Source organism: Hibiscus syriacus, unplaced genomic scaffold (genome assembly GCF_006381635.1).
Source record: "Hibiscus syriacus cultivar Baekdansim isolate YM2019G1 unplaced genomic scaffold, ASM638163v2 tig00117056_pilon, whole genome shotgun sequence".
In the NCBI taxonomy this organism is placed as follows: domain Eukaryota; kingdom Viridiplantae; phylum Streptophyta; class Magnoliopsida; order Malvales; family Malvaceae; genus Hibiscus; species Hibiscus syriacus.
Window position 1 is genome coordinate 7,665,115 of NW_024063539.1, and position 25,108 is coordinate 7,690,222.

Genomic DNA, 25,108 nt, shown 5'->3' on the forward strand with positions numbered 1-25,108 from the left:
CAACCAAATACATCTACAATCTATTTATACATGTTTAGGGTGATAAAATGGTGATTTTTTTTTAAAAAAAATAGTCACAAAAGTCCTCCAACGACTAGGTTTTAAAATCTCAAACCTGATTTTTTCCGGATAAAAATCAGTTTTTTTCAAACCAAATTTTAATCCGATAAAAAAAACCGATCATCCAATTTTTTTCTAAACCGGTTATACTATCCGATTTTTAAATATCAGATCCAGTTTAAAAAAATCGATTTTTTCCAAATCCAATTTTAAATATTTTTTACGTAAAATTAAATATTCAGATTTTTTGTGCATCTCAACCTACAAAGCACAAGTGCTGCTAGAACTTTTAAATGTTATGATCCAGATCTGGCCCAGGTTGCTTTATGTTGATTAGGGGAAAATAGGTAAAAGCTGGCGCCTTGGATATTACTGTTAACAGTGATTTGCATTTTGGAAACCCTTTTTTCCCTTTTCATTTGCCATTTCGTGTAAAATAAATGCACTGAAACAGTATCCTAATCAAGAAGTTAGCAAGCACAACACAGGATGCCAAAAACCGGCAGAAATTACTTATCAGACTGTTGCAGATTAATTCCCCAGGCCGATACTAACTGAAATAGAAGTTGATCAGGGGCCACACCTTCCCAGTCCTCAGGTGGATCCATTGATGAAGTTGCCTCGTGTAAATTCAACAAAATCTCCTTCAACTGCATGGGAATACCCAATGCATCAGGTCCATTTTCTAACACCACTTCGACCAACTGAAAAGGTTATAGGAGAATATGAGTAATTAAAAACTTGAGAAATAAAGCAGCTTGAACTAAAATGATCAAAGATTTAAGAATCCATACATGCTGAATCCAGGATAGGCAGATATCAAACAAGTCCTAGTCCAGAAGAAACCGCACAATTGCATGCAAGGCCTCATTTACTATCTCGTTTGATAGTTTTTTTTTTATAAGAATTGGAAGCCTCGTTAAAACCCTCCTTCATAATCATCAACATACTAAAACGTATGTTAACGAAAATTAGGAGGAAAAGAATACCTCATGATTTATTAAATAATAAAACCATTACACCTTATATGAAAAAACACCCCAATAAGATACATACACCACATCTAAACCATAAAATCTCTAAATCCCCCTTAAACATGCAAATATTACAAGGTCAACCCGATATGATACCCGCTCACACCTATCCCAAGCCTCACACCACTAAAAACCAAAAATATTCGAAAGCAGTACATAAATCCATTAATATAATTAAAACACAATCGACTCCTAACGACGAACCATCTATATCTTGGAGATGCAACACACTCGAATCAATTAAAATTCCTTCCAAAACCGCTAACAGACTAAAACCCAATATTCGTCCGAGACGGTTAAGCCACTTTAGCCTTTTGCTTGCTACTTTTAGATTCGTGAGGGTTTTTTTTTTTCATTCCGTATTTTGATCCCTTCCGAAGACCCTCTCCCTGCAACCGGTTAGAATCACCTATTGCCTCACTACTGAGACCGTCTTCCAGGGCATGAGACTCACCAACATTCTGATCTGATCGATCGAGGGCACAAGGTAAGGAAGACTCCAAAACTAAACATGACCTTGAAGCTAAACCTATCTCACCACCATTGGTTCCATCGCCAAGAACTTCTTTCCCCATCTGATTCGACAAGTTTTCCATCAATCCACGTGAAGAGGAACCGGTGTAGCCTCAAGGGAACATCGACCAGTGGGAGGAGCTTCAATTTGACTCACCATTGGATTTTTGGATTCGTCGTTGTCAGGGGCAATCGTGTCTTCTTCATCTTCCACGAGAACCCAAGGAATAGGCTTGAAACTCGGATCGATCTCGCGAACCATGACGTTAAACGATTAACCTTCAATCGTACTACCTCATCAATTCTAGAGATGATATTTGTCAAGATTTGGATTTTCACCCGATCCAAGGACGATGGATATTGGGATTTTTCATCTATTGCAATAATTTCCCCCTACTTTGATGCAATGTTTGTAAAGGTATCCCAGCTCCAAGCATGAAAAGGAATACCTTCGCAAACCAACCATATACGCAGACTCTCTACTATCAAGTTTTTTTACCATGATTCAACCCTGTCGAACCACACTGCCAGAGACTCCGAATTCTCTACCTTCATTCTATTCAGCAACATCGAGGATTCAAAACACATTAGGACAACATTTCCAGTAGCTCTCATCAACGAAAAACCCTTAAGACATTTTTCATGCATTTGTCTTGCAAGGTTCGAGATGGAGACAAAAATTCTACACCAACACACAAGGCATTTTTCTAGTACTCACAATTTATCTTCATCAACCACCCCTTCAATCGAGGATAGGCAACTCTTCTTGTCAGCTACCTCCCTATCCTTCTACTGAAAGGATGTATTAGTTCTTCTCCAGAAGGATTGCCTGGGCTTATATTTTGCCATCGAAACTCCAATCTTGCGTCCAAAAATGAAAGAGCCATCCATCCTAACAATTGCTTTCTTGGCTTCTTCAATTGAAGCAAATCTGATAAATCCAAAACGAATCTCCCGTATAGATTTTTTAGAAGGGATAAAAGCATCAATCACCTTTCCATGAATGCAAAAAAGAGGGCTAAGCTTTTTCCAATGAAGATTCTCAGGAATATTTTCGACAAATAACGTATAACATCCAGCCCTAATTCCCTTTTTTGTTGGTATGTATTTTTCCTTCCCCCATGAACTGTTAACCTTCCTCCAGACACTATTGTCGTTCCTCCCGTAATTATTTTTGATTCCAGCCCAAAACCCGTTGAAATGATCGCTCATATTTCACAAATCAACTTAAAAACAAAGACAGAAAACAAATTCAGACTTGACCTTTTAGTACTGCCGGACTAACGAAGTTGAAATCTCCTGGAACTGAAAAGTGGGATTTTTTAGAACTTCCGGCAGGGTATGGTCGGAATACTCCAGACACAGCAGCAATAAAATCGGCGCTGGAATTGGTTGTCCACATGCCGGCGCGTGAAGAAGAGGCTGTACTGTGTGGCGGCGCTTGAACTCAACGCGCTGGGTGAATGGTGACCAGGCTTTCCAGATCGGCCGATCGTCGAATGGTGTACCTCTTGGTGCTGGCGGAGTCGAGAGAACGGTCTCCAAAGGTCCCCGGCGAAAATGAAGAAACGACCTTCAACGGTAGATCTGCGCCGTTTGAAGGATTTTTTTCGCAAAACTAAGTTCGAAACTAGAATCACAGTGACGAGATGGACTTCCCTGAGAAAAATGGCGACGAAAGATGGTCGGAGTATAGCGGCGGACGGCGGTCAACGATGAATAGCGTTGGCGGACGGCGGAACGCACACCTGAGAACTAATGGGATCCCCAAAAACACCTAACCTTCTAGAGAGAATGGGAGCTTCTCTCTCTAACACGAGAAATCTCGTTTGATAGCTGGTCGACTGTAGGGCCTGATCTATCCATTAGTTTTATAAGCAAGAGATCATCCCCTGTAGACAAGACTTCAGCGAAAGCAGTATCCATATCACCTACTTGAAGGGATGCATTGCGTTGCTCCAAGAAGTCCGGACTGCATCTTGTTCCATTCCAACATTATTTTCTCCAACAGCTTCGGCAGTCAATTCAGGAACATGTTCTGTTCGAGATGCTACACTTTCCTCACCACCTACACAGATTGCTTCCAATGTAGCTTCGTCTTTTGATGCCTGCCAGACACTTCTAGCAGATGGCCCTTCATCAAGCCTCACAGGTCCAGGACCCTTATCCCAAGCTCTCTTGCCACCAACCTGATCACTCTCATGTTCTGATTTGGGTGATCTATCATCCAGGCTGCCGCTAGCAGGATCTCTTCTTGATGCAATTTGTCCGTTACTGGAAGACACTTCTAGCAGATGGCCCTTCATCAAGCCTCACAGGTCCAGGACCCTTATCCCAAGCTCTCTTGCCACCAACCTGATCACTCTCATGTTCTGATTTGGGTGATCTATCATCCAGGCTGCCGCTAGCAGGATCTCTTCTTGATGCAATTTGTCCGTTACTGGAAGCACCAAATGCAGGGAAATCCCAATCATCAGATATTTCAGATCTCCAAGAAGGTCACTTTTCCCTCCCACCTGGACCAGTTCCATCAGATCGTGCAAACCTCTCTCCAGATGGGATTCACCCACCAAACTTGGAACTATAGTCAGAGAAGCCATAGTACTTCCCTAAAGGCCTATTCAATGATGCTTCAAATCGTGGCTTAAAAGTATCACCTCTCCTGCTTGATGATATTGATAAATCCTGTCATATCTTCGATAGTTCTCTCAAGACCCCTAACTCTGTTTTGCAACGTTAGCATGCTATGATGAGAGCCACCCATAAAATCCTGCAACATGTTCATGAGATTCGTTTGCTGTCTCTCGAGCTGCAATAACTGCCTCTGAATAGCCAACCAATTTACTTTGCTTCTGTCGAAGGATCCCTCAGACTGTCCATCCACCTTTGAGAAACCCAAATGATTTCCAGATGTCTCCCTATGATTTACATCTATCCTGCCATCAGCATCAAATGCCCTTGTTCTTATGTCTGTACGATTTATCTCTTCTTCAGGCCATTTATCCCGCAGATTAGCAGCTCCACGCTCCAAGTTATGGTTTTTGCTGCAGGAAGTTGCAACAAAGTCATCTGTCTGTCTTTTTCCCATACTATTCGACCTTCTTGCATCTGGATCATTTGGTTCTGATTCTTCCCCATCCTTTGAGTTTGAAGAATTAATATATCTCCGAGGAACAACAACTTCAACTGGAAAATCACCGGAACCCCTCGATTCAAGTTTCTGGAAGAATTCAGGATTTAATTCTTTGTCCGTTAATGCAGGTGCTTTCTTCTTTAAAATTACAACCGCTTTTTCAGGAATGCTTCCACCTTTGTCTTTGGAAACAGAATCAGATGCAGGGGAAAGGCTATCAGATGAATCCTTTGCCGAGGTATCTGTTTTTCTATCTCCAGCCTTTCTATTTTTCAAGCCATTCTTTTGTGATGATTCAGCGGAATGAGGATTGTCTCCATCTTCATCATTAATTGAAATAACTTTATCCAACAAAGTATGAAACATTTGGCGGACAACCGATAAAACTTAAGAACATAACAAACATGCTTACCATGAGATAAGACTTTCTGTTCATCTGCAGCTCCATCATCCCCTTACCCTGCAATCTTCTTCCATAATTGCAATGCTTCTGTCATGGCATCTCTCAAAAGTTTCATCTGATTAACCAATTATTAACATTATCCAACGCAATAAAATTTCCATAAGGCAGTGTCATGTGACACCATGTGTTCCTATTAGAAGAGATGGCAGTGATGGATAAACACCAAAGAACAGTATCATTTACCAGAACACAACGCTCGAGTTATATTGATTAGTAATGAATCAGACAAAACCCTTGCCTTCCTAAATCATAACATACAAACTGAAAGTCCCTTTTTAAACCATTTCAGAAAGCATGAATTCATTCAGTCCAAAACATGTATTACCCCTAAAAACCTCAGCCACACAATTAATCTTCGGAATTCTAATTGTTCTATCCCCGTAAAAAATTTAAATCTATGTTTACATGAAAAGGAAAATAAAAGGTATTGGACCAGTGATGACCACAAAGTATTGGAAGTTAATAGCCTCAGATTATGCATATGGCATTGAGAGTAAACATACAAACATTATATGGAAGAGAAATGGCTCTAGAAAACTACCCTATCGAATCGACAATCCTCCAGTAATGTTATCGTTGAAGATGCTCTATCTGCAACCAATTTGCTTGAATGTAGCGCCAAGGCACTTAAAAGCATCAGCAGCTGCCTTCCGAGTCGCCCAGTCTGTGCTGCCAAAGCATTAATGAATGCTTTACAATAAAGCTTAAAAACTCTGAGGGCAACTGCTCCCACCTGCGACAAGGTCACCATAATTTTTCACAGAACTTGAATTTGTTCTATTTTTCTTGTGAAATTCTATGAACAATTTACATGATTAAAATCAGGATAAAAATAACTACATGTTCGAACCTGCGATAAGCTCGCCACTACTGACAAAAGGGAAGATTTAGCCATGAAATTCTGGTTATTCAACAGCTTGCAGATTCTAGGACATAATTTGTGAAAAGCAGCGAAAGGTAGATTAGCGGCACATTCCACCATCTTAGCCCTACATGTAGCTGCACCAGATTGAACCCCTTTGTTCTGTTCCCACATTGCTTCAAACAATGGCTTTACAAACAATCCCACCACAGTTCCCCCATTCTTCCCTTTCAAATACTGCTCCGAAAGGGCCCCAATCGAATCCCGGCAAGCATCTTTCTGCCTTTTAACAATGTGGGCAACGACTTTAGTCAAATGGGAAGCTGCCAATTCACCATGGCGGTTACATAGCATTGAAAGTAACCTTAATGATTCTGTTCTCACACCTGGTTTTGGATCATTGGAAGAATCGAAAAGGCAATTCAGTAACATGGGAAGGGAATCAGGCGAAATGGATTGGATGATATTCTCAAGATCTTCAACGGCAATTTGGTAAGTGTCACTATCAGAGAGCTTGGAAAGTGAAGTTAAAATCCTTTGCTTTAGCTCTACCATTGCAAGATGAGAAGAAAGTGAAGAGGGTTTTGGAGTGTTTGAACAAGTATGTAAAGTTGAAGCCATTGAAGTCTTTGTTGATTTGGGTGCTTGGGAATTACTCATTTCAAAAAGAAAGAGAAGAAAAAACAGTGGGTTTCCGGTGGAATGGGGTTTTAAAGATCAAACAAGGAGAACAAAGATGAGAGATTTTGAGGAAATGGGGTTGCAGAGATTGGAGCAAATGAGGAAAAAAAAGAATGGGATATTGAGGAAATGGGGAAGCTTTCTGGAGTGAATTTAGAGACCAAAATGGGGTTTTTTAGGAAATCAAATTGTTTTATGAATAAAAGAAATGGGATTTAGCATACATTGGAAGGAAAACTGATGAAGAAATAGAATTGGGGACTTGAGAAAAGTGAGGTTTTGAGAGATGGAGTAATGCACAGGGGACAGTGAAAGCTGAGAGAGTTAAGAAAGAGAGGAAGGGGTTTTGATTTTCTTTTTCTTTTGAAATTATTTGTTTTATGAGATTTAGTGAAGAAAGAGGATTAAGGAGGACAAATTGAGATTTAAATTTGATAATTTGAAAATTTAATTTGTTGTTGGAGCGTACAAGCTACAAGGGGGTAGGGTTTATGGTGATGTGGAGATTATGACCCTTAATTTTGATTGGTCTGATTTGCCTCGAAAGCCTTTGGTACTTCGGTAGGGCGTGCAGCCTTAAACCAGAAAAAGATTTGAACCCTTCCTCTATTTCTACATTTCATTCTCTGCCTCAAACAAAATGAGAGAAAAAAAAAGGAGAGACCTATTGATTCGGAGTCACTACGAAAGGGTCGGTCAATAGCATAGCTCTTTCTTTTTATGGTCTCCTTTCGAAGGAAAGGCCTTTGCATTTATAATTTGGTAGTGTCAGACGCAGTGACAGATCTAGAAATTTAAGAATGTGTGTTCAAAATTTTAATTTTCTTTTATTGAAAATAACGAGTACGCAAAAATTATAATTTTTTTCTTTTTTCCTAAACACATTAACTTAAATTTAACCACTTTTCTAAAATAATGGAATGTACTTGGCCCTTATGGGGGCTTAGTGCATCCACCACTGGTCGGACGACTTTGTTTGCCCCAACTTAGCTTGGCGAATTGCATCCTCGCACAACGACGTTGTTTGCGCCCCCTTACCGTTCTCGCTCAGTGTTTGCAATGACTGGCTGGGGAGTCAATCATAGAAGCGAAGCCTATCGTCACGCCAACCATCAATTACGAGATTGGGGCCTTTCTAAAATATTTGATGGAATGGCCTAGCCCACCCAAGGGCGCTTTAGTCATATGAGAACTCATGGCTGAAAACAATCCTTATGGCTTTGATATCCGGTAGGAATAATAAGATTAAAGTCCAGGTTGGTTGGTGAGCCTAGTGATAGGAGACTATCTAGCTTGGTTCGGATAGCACTCGTTGGGTTAAAGATTTTTTTGTTTTTAAATGTTACGGCCTAAATGATGAACTATTGACCCTACTTGTTTGGATGGGTGTTCACCCCAAAGTGTTTCGGGACTGCATGCATACATTCGTAAGTAACTTAATGCAACATGAAAAATTTCATTGAGAGGAATCAGTAAAGAAAAGAAAAATGGGTCAACATCTTAATGTTTATTTGAGAGATTGTCCTCGAGCTAAGGAGTGTCCACATGAGTTCGTTGAGGTGTCTACAGGTTCTCCAGGTCTGAAGGGATCCAGTGCCCATCTACCGATTCCTCCCAAAATTACGTTGTCGGAGCCAAGCCATGAATGGTTGTTAGTGGACACCCACCACTTTTCACCGGTTAGAGAGGACCTCTTTAATACATTAAGAAAAAATGTTCACAGGGGCTAAAAAAAACTCGCTCATAGGACTTAGACCATCTACGAGCTCGTAAACGAAAACCACCTTGACCGGATAAGAGGAAACAACAATGTCGAATCAGGCCACCCCTTGCCTTGAAAGAATTCACACGCGGCCACCAGCCTTCCCAAAATAAAGGGGGATTCGCTGCTTACTGCTCACGGAAACATACGACCTATATTATAGTAAAGTCATCCGCATATCTTTCTGATCTTTTTTTCTTCTATTCAATAGTTTTTTTTTTGGCTTTGACCCATTCAAGGTGAAAAATAGTGTTGGCTAAATAGGGGGCACCCTATAGCAATAACATTATGCGTGTGTAGATCCTAGTTAACACAGAGGAAGTTGGAGTAAAGATAGCATAGCTTTGGCGGTCATCACAAAGGTGTCCAACCAATAAAATTTATTTTTAGAGATGAGACAAATACAACCGGATTGCTCGTCATATGATGGGTAGCCTTACTGCTTAATCGGTGGTATAGTCTTTTCCTTAGTGTGTGGTTTAGAAGATTCTAATTTTGAATTACCGCCGAGATTTCATGGTGTAAGAATTGACTTAATTTACCTGAGAGAGTTTTGCTTTTTTTTTAACCTAGGTTCAGTGGTGAGAAGGCCGAGAAAGTAATTAAAACCGTCATCTCATCGGGTGGAACCTCAAGGTTATTCCGGTGAGATTTGCGTTCTGTGGAAGAGCAAAGATATATCAGTGGATGTCCTTCAGGATGACTCTCAATTAGTTCATATGAAGGAATCGATAGCCAAAGATACAACTTGCATGAAGAAGGCCCTTCGCTCCTCAATTTGATATGGTGTAGCATAGGATAGAGCTCTTACTGTATCGATTTTTCATTCCTATTAACCTAACGTAACCTTAGCGGCTAAAAAAAGGAGATTCCTGAGTTAAAACTTGTAACACCCCCAACCCGTACCCTACCCGGATCCGAGTCTGAGGTGTCACATTGACTTTTCAAACTTTGACTCTTGACAAAATTTAGAGAAAATTTAAAACTTCTATTAAAATAAAAGCGGTTTATTAACATAAATAGACGAAAATAACCAAAATCTATCAGAGCATATTCAACTCAATCACTTAGTACATGCCAACTATATTCAAATTAACCAAACACATTTAAATCATCTATTTTCTGATCTGAAATTTTGTAAGGGAGATGCTGACCTGTCTTGCTCTTCTTCGCTTCTCTTCTCGCTTCTTTAACCTACGTATGAAACAATTACACGCTAAGTCGAAGACTTAGTGAGGTATATAAAACTCAATTGAAACTCTAATTCCTAAAAATGCATGAACATATCATACAATAATATCATACAAGTCAATATGACATTTCATACAATCACATGCATACAAATATATAATTCGTATCTTAATTATCAATAACCTCATTTCTTAATCAATATTCCGTACATTTATGTCTTTTAGTTATCTATTCCTATACTTAAACTTCTTAACAATCATATCATTCATTTAACCATTAATATATTCAACATTATATATAACATATATTACATTTCACACAGCAAAGCAGGTACAGTACATATCATGTATTTGTTTGTATTTCTTTATTAGCCTATGTACACCTATGAGAACTATAGATATGTGAGTATATAGAGGTTGTGCACTAATGCTGTCACCACAGCTCGTATAAATGCACCGAAGTGCTACGTAGAATTGCACCGTAGTGCCGCGTAGAAATGCACCGAAGTGCCATATAATATGTCCCTAAGGACCACGTAGAAATTACTTAAGAATCATATACATATGCCAAGGATCAAGTATGTGTCTCAAAAGACCTCACACATATTCCAAAGAATACATATATGTCCCGAAGGACCGCGTAGACCCTCGACTCTTGGCATGCCAACTATATCCTTAGCTCTCATGACACATATCATGGGCATTATCTTTTATATCCTTTTTCATATTCATGTAAACATATCACATATTCATCTAAACTCGTAAATTCATTCACATATACATGCAATCACGTAGTTCATGTAAATTCTCATAGTTTCTTATCACATCATGTGATCATATCACTTATAAGTGCATAACTCATATTCACATATCTTATCTACATGTATATACATGAATCAAATGGCACATACCAAATCATATGAATATATATATGTATCACAATAAACCTTGTCTTAATTATTCTATCAGTAATCTATACTTACATGGCTTGTCTCTTAAAATAATATATTTACATATCTTATTTTATGATCCCCCATTATCTTATAATAATATTTTACTTACATCATATATCAAATACAAAACATATCAACATACATCACATATACTCATATCAAAACATGCTTATATCCATTAATTTATGCATTCTAATATAGGAAATAGACTTGTCGCAAGTCATATTTCCTTTACACATCATATAACTAGCATGCACTCACCTGGCCTCATTAGTCAATACCGATCTCTAAACTTTCCCCTTGATCGATCTTACTTGTCAATGATTCCGAAACTTGTTTAGGCTCTGTATCTACATAATTATACATTTTAAGGCAATTATCAGATACCTACACCTTGTAATCCGATACTAACAACTTAAATGAACTTAATAAACTAATATTAACTTTTTTCGTTAGGGGTGTACCGATGCACTATAGGTGCATGGGTACACAAAATAGCTTCGAAGTATTGATGCATCGATGCACCCCTTACTGCATCGATGCACCCCTTACATATTGAATGTGTACCGATGCATCTTTCCCAGAAATTGCTCTTTAGGCACGAAAATCCATTTAATTAAACTCAAATGCTTCATATTTTATCCCTTTCAAATTCCTAATTTACATATATATGTTTAAACTCATTTATATTCATTTATCTCATCTTGAACCTTAATATCCTCTCCTCTTTATTAACTTCAAGAATCATACCAGATTTTCAACATGTTTTAAAACTCATTTTATCACTTCATATCTCTTAATTTAACCATTGACAAGTCAAATTCAACTTCAAAATCTATTAACTCCTTCTATTTCACTAATTCACTTAAAAACTCTTCATATTTAATCCTTCATAACTCATCCATTTTGAAGTTTCAACATACTTTAATCTCTAAATAATCTTTCTTAGCATCCCAAGAATAAAAAATAAGCTTAAAACTCAAGAATTAACCAATTGAAATTAAGCTTACCTTTGCCATGGAGCTTACGGGAAGAAGAAACCAAGAAGAAGGATAAGCTTCCAGACTTCTCCCTTAAATCCCACGTGTTTTTCCTTAAATAAAGAAGAGAAAATATCTTTAATGTTGAAAAGACCATAATAACCTTCATTCTTTATGTCCTTGCAATTTAATCCACTACTCAAATATTCCTATTTAATTTCTTATACTTTTCAATCTTTCAAAAAAATCAATCCTCACAATTCTAAAATTTCTATTTTAGTCACTAACCCCAATTTTGGGATATTACAAATCTCCCCTCTTTTTAAGAAAATTTGTCCTCGAATTTTCTTTACACATACCAATAAGAACATATCTTCTAATGTTCTCATGTTGTCTCATTTACTTAATATTTCCTCCATTTATTTTATTCAACCACCTTTTTCCTTTGTACATCCTTATCATGTCACTTATCATATAACATGTAACATCAATTCTTATTATTCAAATTCATAAATCAATCAAATTCCTTATCAATCTTTAATTGCCTTGCAATAATAACCAATTTTTATTCCATAATCACTTAATTACTTCTTAAACTTCCTTAATACATATTAATCATTCTTTATTTATCTGACTAAGTCTGCTTGACCAAAAACATAGCCTTTATCACATCTAATTCTTTAAACTTTATCCTTTCCTTTCCTTATTCCATTATTCCCTTATTCATTCAAAATCCAAATCTTCTTTTACACAAATCTCCTTTTACACAAATCATATATTTTATTTCATGCTCATATACTCTTTTCCTATCACTTATTCTCATCTCTGATTATTGATCTTTATCACATCTTCACAGCTCTTATAATCCATATGAACTACCTAAAATCTTGTTATGATATCAAATCCTTCAACTCCATTACACTTATTATCACATAACTTCGTTAATCAATGCCAGTTCTTCCAATGTGAAACGTAAACATTCATCGAACCAACTGCATGCATTCCTTTCAATTAGAATTAATCCCTCAATAATTCACTTAAATTAACAAATCCACATCTTTCCTCATACTCTATGCAATTTCCTTTGCTCAACTCAACATTACAACTTCCTTTGTCTTATAAACTGATCATCGATATACACATTCTCAAACTCTTCTTATCAATCCTCAGCTTTAGTCAAATATACAAATCCTTATTTCCTTTACTAATATCACTTTACTATAATCCAAGTATACAATTGTATCCAGATCCATTTTATATTTGGTTATTATATCCTGAAAATATCTTATAATCTTATACTTCCAGTACATTCCCATCACATATTCTTGTTAGCCAACGCTAACTTTTTCCTTCTAAAGTGCAAAACAGTATCTACATCACTTGATCCATTTAAAAGACTTCTTATTCTTCACTTTGTATAATTTCTAGCAAAACTCTAAAGTCATTCCTCCAATTTGATCTTTTAACTTGGAATACAACCAATTCTAACCAAGTTTATAATTGAAAATCATAATCTTTATCACTCTTCGATAGTGATGATTTATGAAATACTAGTTCCCTTAATCATTCTGAGTTCTCTCCAGAACCTTAACAGAATAACCACTTTTTGAAAAGGAACCATTTCAACACCTATAGCACTCCTTTTAATCTAGGCACCAGCCCTCTACACTTCATTTGCATGCATCATTTTCATTTAAATTTGCTTCACAACCTTTCACTCTACTCATCAAACTGTAATCTTGTCCATACCCATTACGATTTCCCTCTGTATCAAACTCATAAACCCTGGCTTCATATACCTTATACACTAGTCACTGATGCACTTATCCTTGAACTCTTTGGCAATTCTAACCCAATCATTTGATCTCTTAACATCCTTATGGTGATGCTTGATCACCATATTCTATCTTATTCACTTAACAAAACTTCTCCATATCACTTTTTCGATTTGAAACAGTGAAAACCTTTTATCACTATTCATATATGATTTTAATTTTTTGAAATCAACATTTAATCTTATAAGACACTTTCTGAGGTATCTGCTCTTCATCCTGCCTGGCCAGGGCAGGTGAATTGCTATCACCATCAGATTTGTCAGCTATCGATTCACTTTGTCATTTCTTATAATCACATTTCTATTGTATTCTATTAAATTTATTCTATCAGCAAGACAACATATTCCTTACAATTTCAGATCAGAAATTTTTGCTATTTTGTTGGCATGTATACATTATACGACACTCTAGACTCTGGTTTATGCCGAGAATCAACTAAACCATAGCTCTGATACCATTAAATGTAACACCCCAACCCGTACCCGACCCAAATCCGAGTCTGAGGTGTCACATTGACTTTTCAAATTTTGACTCTTGACAAAATTCAGAGAAAATTTAAAACTTCCATTAAAATAAAAGCGGTTTATTTACATAAATATACCAAAATAACCAAAATCGATCAGAGCATATTCAACTCAATCACTTAGTACATGCCAACTATATTCAAATTAACCAAACACATTTAAATCATCTATTTTCTGATCTGAAATTTTATAAGGGAAATGCTGACCTGTCTTGCTCTTCTTCGCTTCTCTTCTCGCTTTTTTAACCTATGTGTGAAACAATCACACTCTAAGTCGAAGACTTAGTGAGGCATATAAAACTCAATTGAAATTCTAATTCCTAAAAATGCATGAGCATATCATACAATAATATCATACAAGTCAATATAACATTTCATACAATCACATGCATACAAATATATAAATCTTATCTTAATTATCAATAACCTCATTTCTTAATCAATATTCCGTCCATTTATGTCTTTTAGTTATCTATTCTTATACTTAAACTTTTTTACAATCATATCATTCATTTAACCATTAATATATTCAACATTACATATAATATATATTACATTTCACACAGCAAAGCAGGTACAGTACATATCATGTATTTGTTTGTATTTCTTTATTAGCCCATGTACACCTATGAGAACTATAGATATGTGAGTCTATAGAGGTTGTGCACTAATGTTGTCACCACAGCTCGTATAAATGCTCCGATATGCCACGTAGAATTGCACCGTAGTGCCGCGTAGAAATACACCAAAATGCCATATAATATGTCCCTAAGGACCACGTAGAAATTCCTTAAGAATCATATACATATGCCAAGGATCAAATATGTGTCTCAAAAGACCTAACACATGTTCCAAAGAATACATATATGTCCTGAAGGACCGCGTAGACCCTCGACTCTAGGCATGCCAACTATATCCCTAGCTCTCATGACACATATCATGGGCATTATCTTTTATATCCTTTTTCATATTCATGTAAACATATCACATATTCATCTAAACTTGTAACTTCATTCACATATACATGTAATCACGTAATTCATGTAAATTCTCATAGTTTCTTATCACATCATGTGATCATATCACTTATAAGTGCATAACTCATATTCACATATCTTATCTATATGTATACACATGAATCAAATGGCACATACCAAATCATATGAATATATATATATATATATATATATATATCTTGTCTTAATTATTCTATCAGTAATCTATATTTACATGGCTTGTCTCTTACAATAATATCTTTACATATCTTATTTTATGATCCCCCATTATCTTATAATAATATTTTACTTACATCATATATCAAATACAAAACATATCAACATACATCACATATACTCATATCAAAACATGCTTATATCCATTAATTTATGCATTCTAATATAGGAAATAGACTTGTCGCAAGTCATATTTTCTTTACACATCATATAACTAGCATGCACTCACCTGGCCTCACTAGTCAATACCGATCTCTAAACATTCCCCTTGATCGATCTTACTTGTCAATTATTCCGGAACTTGTTTAGGCTCTGTATCTACATAATTATACATTTTAAGGCAATTATCAGAAACCTACACATTGTAATCCGATACTAACAACTTAAATGAACTTAATAAACTAATATTAACTTTTTCCTTTAGGGGTGTACCGATGCACTATAGGTGCATGGGTACACAAAATAACTTCGAAGTATTGATGCATCGATACACCCCTTACTGCATCGATGTACCTTCAAAATTTGTCTTGGTGCATCGGTGCACACTCATAGTGCATCGATGTATTCCTGGCATTCGATGTTTCTTCTTTTAAGCATGCATCGGTACATATTCGATGTTTCTTCAAAATATGTACCGATGCATCTTGCCCAGAAAATTGCTCTTTAGGAATGAAAATCCATTTAATTAAACTCAAATGCTTCATATTTTATCCCTTTCAAATTCCTAATTTACATATATATGTTTAAACTCATTTATATTCATTTATCTCATCTTGAACCTTAATATCCTCTCCTCTTTATTAACTTCAAGAATCATACCAGATTTTCAACATGTTTTAAAACTCATTTTATCACTTCATATCTCTTAATTTAACCATTGATAAGTCAAATTCAACTTCAAAATCTATTAACTCATTCTATTTCACTAATTCACTTAAAAACTCTTCATATTTAATCCTTCATAACTCATCCATTTTGAAGTTTCAACATACTTTAATCTCTAAATAATCTTTCTTAGCACCCCAAGAATCAAAACTAAGCTTAAAACTCAAGAATTAACCATTTAAAATTAAGCTTACCTTTGCCATGGAGCTTGCGGGAAGAAGAAAGCAAGAAGAAGGATAAGCTTCCAGACTTCTCCCTTAAATCCCACGTGTTTTTCCTTAAATAAAGAAGAGAAAATATCTTTAATGTTGAAAAGATCATAATAACCTTCATTCTTTACTTCCTTGCAATTTAATCCACTACTCAAATAGTCCTATTTAATTTCTTATACTTTTCAATCTTTCAAAAAAATCAATCCTCACAATTCTAAAATTTCTATTTTAGTCACTAACCCTAATTTTGGGATATTACAAAACTTCTTTCCATTACTACCTTCGGGGTCTCAGTCATTCTTCGTTGAATGTTTATTACCCAGGGAAATTCCTCATTGTTTCAACTTTAGGTTCTGGAATAACTAGCACAACCCATAGACCAGCACAAATTTATGACTGATCCTTATACCTAATAAAAGGACAGAGAGAATTTATCGTTCTAAGATTCTACTGGCTTGTCCTCGCGATCATGCTCTCTAGGCCAGGCTTCTGAATGAGACTCCCTTTCGCCAATTTAGTGAGTCCTTTCATTTAACTTCTTCGAGTATTCTCTACGACCGCGACCTTCGGTATCACGTTGGGAAGCTTTTTCCATCAAGAAAGAAGGTTTGAATCTAGGTCCTTAAAGGACCAACAAAACTTGAGTGGTGAGGTCCACCAAATTAGAAGCCCCCTACACCATGATATAAGCTACAATTTATACAGTGTGAGAAATAATGCCAGAACTTGATCTTCATTAAAATCAAATATTGTTATAACTTATAACCAGAATTTTGCAATTTTCCTGGATATCAAATCAAATTTAACTCTTACAAGTCACAGGCTAAAGAGCCTTCATCTTTGCATTGCACTGGTAGCACTAAAAGTAAACATTTATTCATTCATAGATAAATGACAAACTATCTGTTGCGGAAGACGGCAATCGAATAGAGCAAAATCGCAACTGATAATTTGAGAAAATAAAAATGAAGATAAAAGAGACACAAAATTTACGTGGAAAACCCCTAAATAATATAGGGTAAAAACCACGGACAACGGTAGAAAAATTTCACTATGAGAAAATAGGAATTACAACTTCTCTCGATCTACCAAGGAGAAAACAATGATATTTCTCTCTTGATAAATAGGAGAAAACAACTCTCAAGAAACTCTCTAAATTCTCTCTAGTATTGGAAGAAAGCTAGAATGCTTTGGGATGATTTTGAAGCTAAATGGCTAGGGTATTTATAGGTGAAGCTTATGGACTAATTTGTAAATACCCTAAACTTTAGTGACTAAACTTTGTAATTTTCCCTTTCTCATTTTCAACAATTACAACCCCTTTTTTGACTTAGCATATTTCGGTGGATTTAATTTATTTATTTTTCTCCAACTTTCAACTTGCACCGAAAGGTGCATTGAATTTTCAACAATCTCCCACTTGAAGATTTGATTAGAACAATCATATCTTCACACCATTATTTCTACCTTGCACCTTCATGTTGCTTACGTTTCTAACAGGTCACAAGAGGATCGACACCAAGTAAACTTATCAACATTTATCGCATTTGTCAAGAAATCTGATATGTTCTCTTTGGTATGAATTTTCTGCATATCTACCGTCCCTTCTTCCACCTTTTCACGAATGAAGTGGTACTGTACTCGTATGTGTTTTGTTCTTGAATGAAATGCTGGATTCCTTGCTAGATGCAAGGCGCTTTGACTGTCACAAAACAGAGAGACATACTCTTGATTGTACCCAAGCTCCTCCAATAGCATATTCAACCAAATTGCTTCTTTACTGGCTTGTGTAGCTGCTACATATTCTGCCTCTGTTGTTGATGTAGCCACAACTGACTGCAATTTTAAAACCCAGCTTACAGCTCCACCAGCAACTTTGAACATATATCATGTAGTAGATTTGCTTTTATCCAAACCGCCTGCATAGTCAGAATCTACATACCAATTGATTAGTAAGTTTGATCCTCCGTAACATAATGCAACATTTGAGGTCCCTTTGATGTATCTCAGGATCCTCTTTACTGTATTCCAATTCTCTTTTCCTGGATTTGCCATGTACCGACTAACCACTTCCACTGCTTGTGCAATGTCTGGTCTTGTGTATATCATAGCGAACATTAAACTTCCCACTGCTGATGCATACGGTACTCGAGACATCTTCATCCTCTATTCTTCACTGTTATGACTCATACTGGAGGATAATTTGAAGTTAATATGAAGAGGGGTATAAATTGGCTTACAATCTTGCATGTTGAATCGTGACAAGATCTTCTTCAAGTAATTCTTTTGTGAAAGCCAAATCTTCCTATTACTTCTGTCTCGATGAATTTGCATCTCTAGAATCTTGTTTTCTGATCCCAAGTCCTTCATTTCAAATTCCCTAGCCAGTTGTGCCTTCAATTCGTCAATATGATCTTTGTTGGGTCCTGCAACCAACATGTCATCCACATACAACAGCAATATAACAAAATCGTTATTACCAGACCTCTTGAAATAAGCACAAGGGTTTGCATTAAGTCTGTTGTATCCAAGGCACATAATGAAGGAATCAAATCTCTTATACCAACACCTCGGCGCCTGCTTTAGACCGTACAGAGATTTTTTCAACCTGCAAACCAAGTTCTTCTTTTCTTTTTCTTCAAAACCTTAAGGTTGGAGCATATAATTTCTTCTTCAAGATTTCCATGAAGAAAAGCTGTTTTAACATCTAGCTGCTCTAGATGTAAGTTCAATGTAGCATACATTGTCAAAACTACTTGAACTGTTGTTAGTCGAACCACAAGAGAAAAAATTTCATTGAAATCAATACCTTCTTTCTGAGCATATCCTTTGACCACCAGTCTTGCACGATGCCCCTCAACTTGATCGTCACCATTTCGCTTGATTTTGAAGACCCATTTGTTACCAATTGGCTTTCCTCCTTGTGGTAGTGGCACAAGGTCTCATGTATTATTTTTATGAAGGGCTTCAATTTCTTCTTGCATCGCCATCATCCATAGTGAAGCATCTGAGCTGTTTATTGTCTCCTGGTATGTTGATGGCTCACCGTCTTCTGTTAAAAGACAGTATGCAGTATCACCTTCTATAACATAATCTGAGTGCCAATTGGGACATCTTCTCACACGATCTGATTAATGAGTTGTTGGAGCTTCAGAACTCTCTGGTTCTTGTTCATCATGTGCTGTTTCTGCTTCAGAAAAATCTCCTTGTTCAAACTCTTTTTCCATATGTATTTGAGTAGTCTCTTATTTTTCAGCGCTATCATCATCTTCTTTTCTTTGTAGTTTATATTCTACAAATATAATATCTCTGCTGATGATCACTTTACGGGCAGTGGGATCCCACAAGCGATACCCATTTACTCCATCAACATACCCCAAGAATTTGCATTTCCTGGATTTTGGATCCAACTTTGAGATTTCTTGGGAGTTGTACATCACGTACATAATACTTCAAAATACATGGAGGTTTAAATAATCAGCTGGTTTACCAGTCCACATCTCCATTGGTGTCTTAAGCTCTATTGCCCAGAAAGATTTTTCTAGGCCTGCATCCCTCAACACTGCTATTGTTCTTTCTAACAAGGTTTTGTTCATCCGCTCTGCCACTCCATTTTGTTGAGGAGTGTTCTCCACTGTGAACTATCTTTTGATGTCTTCTTTCCTGCAAAAGTCATCAAATTCTTCACTTGTGTATTCTCCTCCATTATCTGTTCTGAAACACTTGATCTTATTTCCAGAATCAAGTTCCACCCGCGCTTTGAAGTTTTTGAAAGTTGAAAACACATCTGACTTCTTCTTAATAGGGTACACCCAACATCTCCTGGAGTAATCATCAATAAATGAGACAAAGTATTTTGCTCCGCCTAGAGATGTAACTGGTGATTGCCATGCGTTAGAGTGAACCAATTCTAGAACACTTTTGCCTCTAGAATTTGATATGTTGAATTTCAACCGGTGTTGCTCACTTGTTATGCAATGCTCACACAAAGGAAGTAATACCTTTGTTAAGCCTAGAAGTAGCTTTTGCTCCACAAGGACTTTCATTCCTTATTCTGACATGTGTCCAAGTTTCTGATGTCATAGCATTGCAGAATCTGAACTACATGAGGCAACAGAGGCTTCTGCTTCTAGCAAAGTCTCTCCCTTCAGCATGTACAAATTTGTTGTTATTTTTTCGCCTTTCAGCACCACAAGCGCTCCACGGAACACCTTCATGATTCCTTTCCGTGTTTCAATCTTACTTGCATTATTATCCAACAATCCGTAGGATAATAAATTTTTCTTCAGACCTTTCATGTGCCGCACATCTCGAACAACTTTAATCGTTCCATCATACATCTTCAATTTGATGGTTCCCATGCCAACGATCTCTAAGGTATAATCATTGCAACTATACACAGATCCTCTTGAGATAGGTTCATAATGATGGAACCATTCTCTTCTTGAGGTCATGTGATATGTTGCTCCTGAATCAATGAGCCATATATCTGCAAATTTTTTTCTGCCTTCCACGGTGGTTGACGCTTCACAACATAGAGCATCTCCATCATCTGAAGTGTTTGCGGTATTACCTTGTGGATTGGAGTTTTTATTTAGACTCCAACAATCATTCTTCAAGTGACCATTCTTTCCACAGTTGTAGCACTTTAAATTCTTCTTGCTTCTCGACTTCGATCTACCATGTTTGTGACTGCTGCTTTGGCCACGTTCTGTTGATCTCCCACTCATCATTGTCAACGCTTCTGCTTGTTGCAGATTTACTTGTCTGTCTTCCTTGTTCTTGCGCCGATTCTCTTCTTGTAGAACAACAACTGCAATGTCATCGAAGACTAGACTTGTGACATTACTGTTTGTCAAGTTGATGATGAGTTGATCATACGAATCAGGTAGACTTTGAAGTAGAAGTTCGACACGTTCTTGTTCTCCTATTGTACATCTTAAGGATGTAAACCGAGAAAATAAAGTGTTCAGCGTGTTTAAGTGATCCGTCACTGAAGTAGATTCTGACATACAGAGAGTGTATAATTTCCTCTTAAGGAAAATTTTATTGTGCAACGATGTGGCCTCGTACAATTTGGTGAGATGATCTCATATCTCCTTAGTTGTCTTATTCTCCTCGATGCTTGACAATACTTCATCTGCTAATGCTAGATGAAAGTTTGCCATAGCATTCCCGTCCATTTCGATCCATTTGTTGTCGTCTGTGAAATCTACCGGCCTTTCACTGATAGTTGCTAGACAACCGTCTTTTCTCAGGATGGCCTTCATCTTCAATTTCCACAATGAGAAATTTCTCCCATTAAATTTTTCAATATCAAATTTCGTTGCCATAGCTTCTATTACGGATAGCTCCCACTATTTCACTATCGTGAATAGTTCTTTGGAACCTTCAAAGAATGAGTAATAACTTCTTACTTTCTTATGTTGGAGAATCCACGTTTTGGTGGCAACCACAAAGACAATAAACAGATATTACACACTCAAATCTGGCTCAGATACCAATTGTTGCGAAAGACGACTATCGGATAGAGCAAAAGCGCAACTGATAATTTGAGAAAATAAAAATGAGGATAAAAAAGACACAAACTTTACGTGGAAAACCCCTAAATAATATAGGGTAAAAACCACGGACAACGGTAAAAAAATTTCACTATGAGAAAATAGGAATTACAACTTCTCTCGATCTACCAAGGAGAAAACAATGATAATTCTCTCTTGATAAATAGGAGAAAACAACTCTCAAGAAACTCTCTAAATTCTCTCTAGTATTGAAAGAAAGCTAGAATGCTTTGGGATGATTTTGAAGCAAAATGGCTAGGGTATTTATAGGTGAAGCTTAAGGGACTAATTTATAAATATCTTAAACTTTAATGACTAAACTTTATAATTTTCCATTGTAATTTTCAACAATTACAACCTTTTTTTGACTTAACATATTTAAGTGGATTTAATTTATTTATTTTTTTCTCCGACTTTCAACTTAGCATTGAATTTTCAACACTATCATTGGTTTTTGGAACATGGTTGGTGACTGGCAACTCGTTTTTTTTCCTGCAATATGATTAGTGTTGGTGTACTGGTCTGACAAGACCAATGAGACATAAAACTATTGCACACAAACTTAAATTTCAAATGCAAAGAAGATTAGATATGATTCTTCTGGAGATGGCGTAATCAAAAAACACCCAATTAGTTTTTCATTTACCAAAAATCTTCAAAGATCTTAGTCCTCGAGTCTTGAAATCTTGGTGGGTTTTGTTTCCTTTTTTTCTTATTCTTTTAAAGTTTTATTTTCACTTTTTTAGTTGTGTTTTCAATTCAACCTGTCATCTTCAAAGTTGCTGATAGTTCACACTTTAATGCATTTGGTGATATGTAAAGTGGTAAGCCTTTTCCTTTATGTGAACCTTTAATTATCTGCTTGAAGTGTTTAACTTGTTTGTGTCAGATTGTAACTGTGTAATGATTACTGGTTGTTGGGATCTTTTGAAAGTTTCTTTTTTTTTCTTTTGGATTCCATGATTTGGTAGTTGGCTAGTTGCCTGAAATTTGGTGAATTTTCTTACTCTTGTCTCGAGTATTTGGTTCTGTTTCTGCTTGATTCTTGGTGGAGATCAATGTTGTCTTTTTTATTTTATGATAGGATTTTGATGCAGAATCTGGAAAACTTAATTTGAAGATTAACTGTTTGAGTTATTGATCATAACCTCGATCTGCAGTTCCATATTCATATTGATTAACTGGGAATTTTCTTCTTACATTTATGGATTTGCTGCCTTTCTTGCAAAATAGGCTCTGAAAGGCTGACAACATCTTAAAAATAGAAAGCAAACATGGTTAAAGAACTAGAAGCTACCAAGGGAGGTGGAGGATCAATCAAGGTGGGGACTAAAGGGACAATCAGTTCCTTGATGACAAGAGAACTGGACTCCGTTAAACCAATCCCGCAAACACCGGTGTCTATTAGACACAAATCTCAGACAATTCTGGCATCGGTCGCCTCTGGTTCTTCTACTCCTAAAAGACTAAAGCTGAGGAAATCTTTGGATGGAGCAAGTACCAATGGCAATGGCAGCAACAAGAGTTACAAAACCTTGTCCAAAAATCCCCATCAGATTCCAATGCTTGGTTTTGATAATATTTCTTTAGATAGAACTCCTAGCAGACAGAAAAATGACAAAAAAGCGTGTAACATTGTTGAAGTTGTAGACATAAAGTGTGGGAAACATCTCGGTAGAGCATGGTCGAGCCCCATAACGAATCAACTCAAGAAGCTCGGGTTCTCTAAGCTTTCCCAGAGCTTCATCTAGACCTGCAACTTCTTAACATCGGATTTCAGGTTCCGATAACCAAAACCTGACCTGTTGTCCGAAATTTCCACCATGGAACACATGCTGGGTATTAACCTGCTGCTTCCTCTCTTTTTCTTAGTTGCTGCAACTGGCCCAATATTGGAACGAGGCTTGTTACCATCCTTGCAGCCTAATTCGAGCTGGCTGAAGTACTCAATCTCTTGCATTATCAAGGATCCGACCGTGCCACTGGTGCCGATTTCGACAGGAGGATTCACACTCGCAGCAGCCATTTCAACCGGAACACTTGCGGTACAAGTTTTCGATCTTTTCGTGCTTTGTTTGATGGGGTTAATGAAGGAGGATTGTGAATGAGAAGAGGTAGCTGTTGTTGATGTTGTTGTTGATGATGATGATGTTGTCTTGATAATGAAATTTCTCTGAAACCGGGCCATGGTGGTGTTTGGACGTATACTTAGTATCTCCAAATGAGTTCTTTGCCTCATGTTGTTTATCTGAAAGTGAAGAGCATAGGGCTTGTTGGGATGATTAAATGATGCCCCTTCATCATTGTATTCATGTGCTGTCGGTTAAACTATTTAAGCTTCTAACTACTGTGCCTCTTTTCTTTTAACTACTTTGGTTTTTATCTTAAATGATGCTTGGAGCCTCAATATTTAGAGAAAATAATTTCAGTGACAGAAAATACCTTATAATATACGATTTTAATCAATTTTTTTTGGATTTACGAAAATAACCAACAAATTCGTAACGAGAACTCCAATTTCGCAACATAATTTCTAAATTCGCAACGCGATTCTCCAAATTAGCAACGCGATTTTCAAATTCGCAACGCGATTTTTGTTTTCGCAACGTTAATTATCGATATAGGTAAACACAACTATTCGCCACTCAGTTTTCAAATTTGCAACGCTAATTACCGATATAGGTAAACACATCTATTCGCAACTCAGTTTTCAAATTCGCAACACGAATTAGCCAATTTTGCAACTAAATTACCGATATAGGTAAACTCGGTGGAAAAAATCCGAATTCGAAAATTTGAAAACTGAGTTGTGAATTTGGCAAATTTGTGTTGCAAAATGTAAAATATCGCTTCTTAAAGAAAAAATCGTGAGTAAATAATAATTTGATCTTTGTCAATTTTAAAAGTGAGTAACTAATCACAATTAGTTCAATATGATTAGAAGATTTTTTTAGTTCAATATGGTAGTCACACGTAGAATTTTGATTAGTAAAAAATCTCGTTGCGAATAGTTGTGTTTACCTATATCGGTAATTAGCGTTACGAAATTCGCGTTGCGAAATTGAAGTTTGCGTTGCAAATTTGAGATCGCGTTGCGAATTTGTTGGTGCAAATCCAAAAAAAGTTAGTTAAAATCGTATATTATAAAGTATTTTGGGTCACTGAAATTATTTTCTCCAATATTTATTATAATTTTTGGTTTAGGTTTTAGGAACGCTTAATGTATCTT

At 36.5% G+C, this 25,108-nt stretch overlaps 1 protein-coding gene and 1 pseudogene across 1 annotated transcript; one reads left to right on the plus strand and one right to left on the minus strand.

Annotated features, from left to right (window-relative positions):
* Nucleotides 1-462: 462 nt before the first annotated feature.
* Nucleotides 463-6,826, minus strand: LOC120197876 (annotated as a pseudogene).
* A 15,750-nt stretch (nt 6,827-22,576) lies between these two features.
* On the plus strand, nt 22,577-23,674 carry LOC120197901. Its single transcript, XM_039199296.1, has 2 exons — nt 22,577-22,703; nt 23,113-23,674. Exon 2 carries the CDS (start codon nt 23,154-23,156, stop codon nt 23,628-23,630), a length of 477 nt encoding a protein of 158 aa, XP_039055227.1. The 5' UTR covers nt 22,577-22,703; nt 23,113-23,153; the 3' UTR covers nt 23,631-23,674.
* The last annotated feature ends 1,434 nt before the right edge of the window (nt 23,675-25,108 follow it).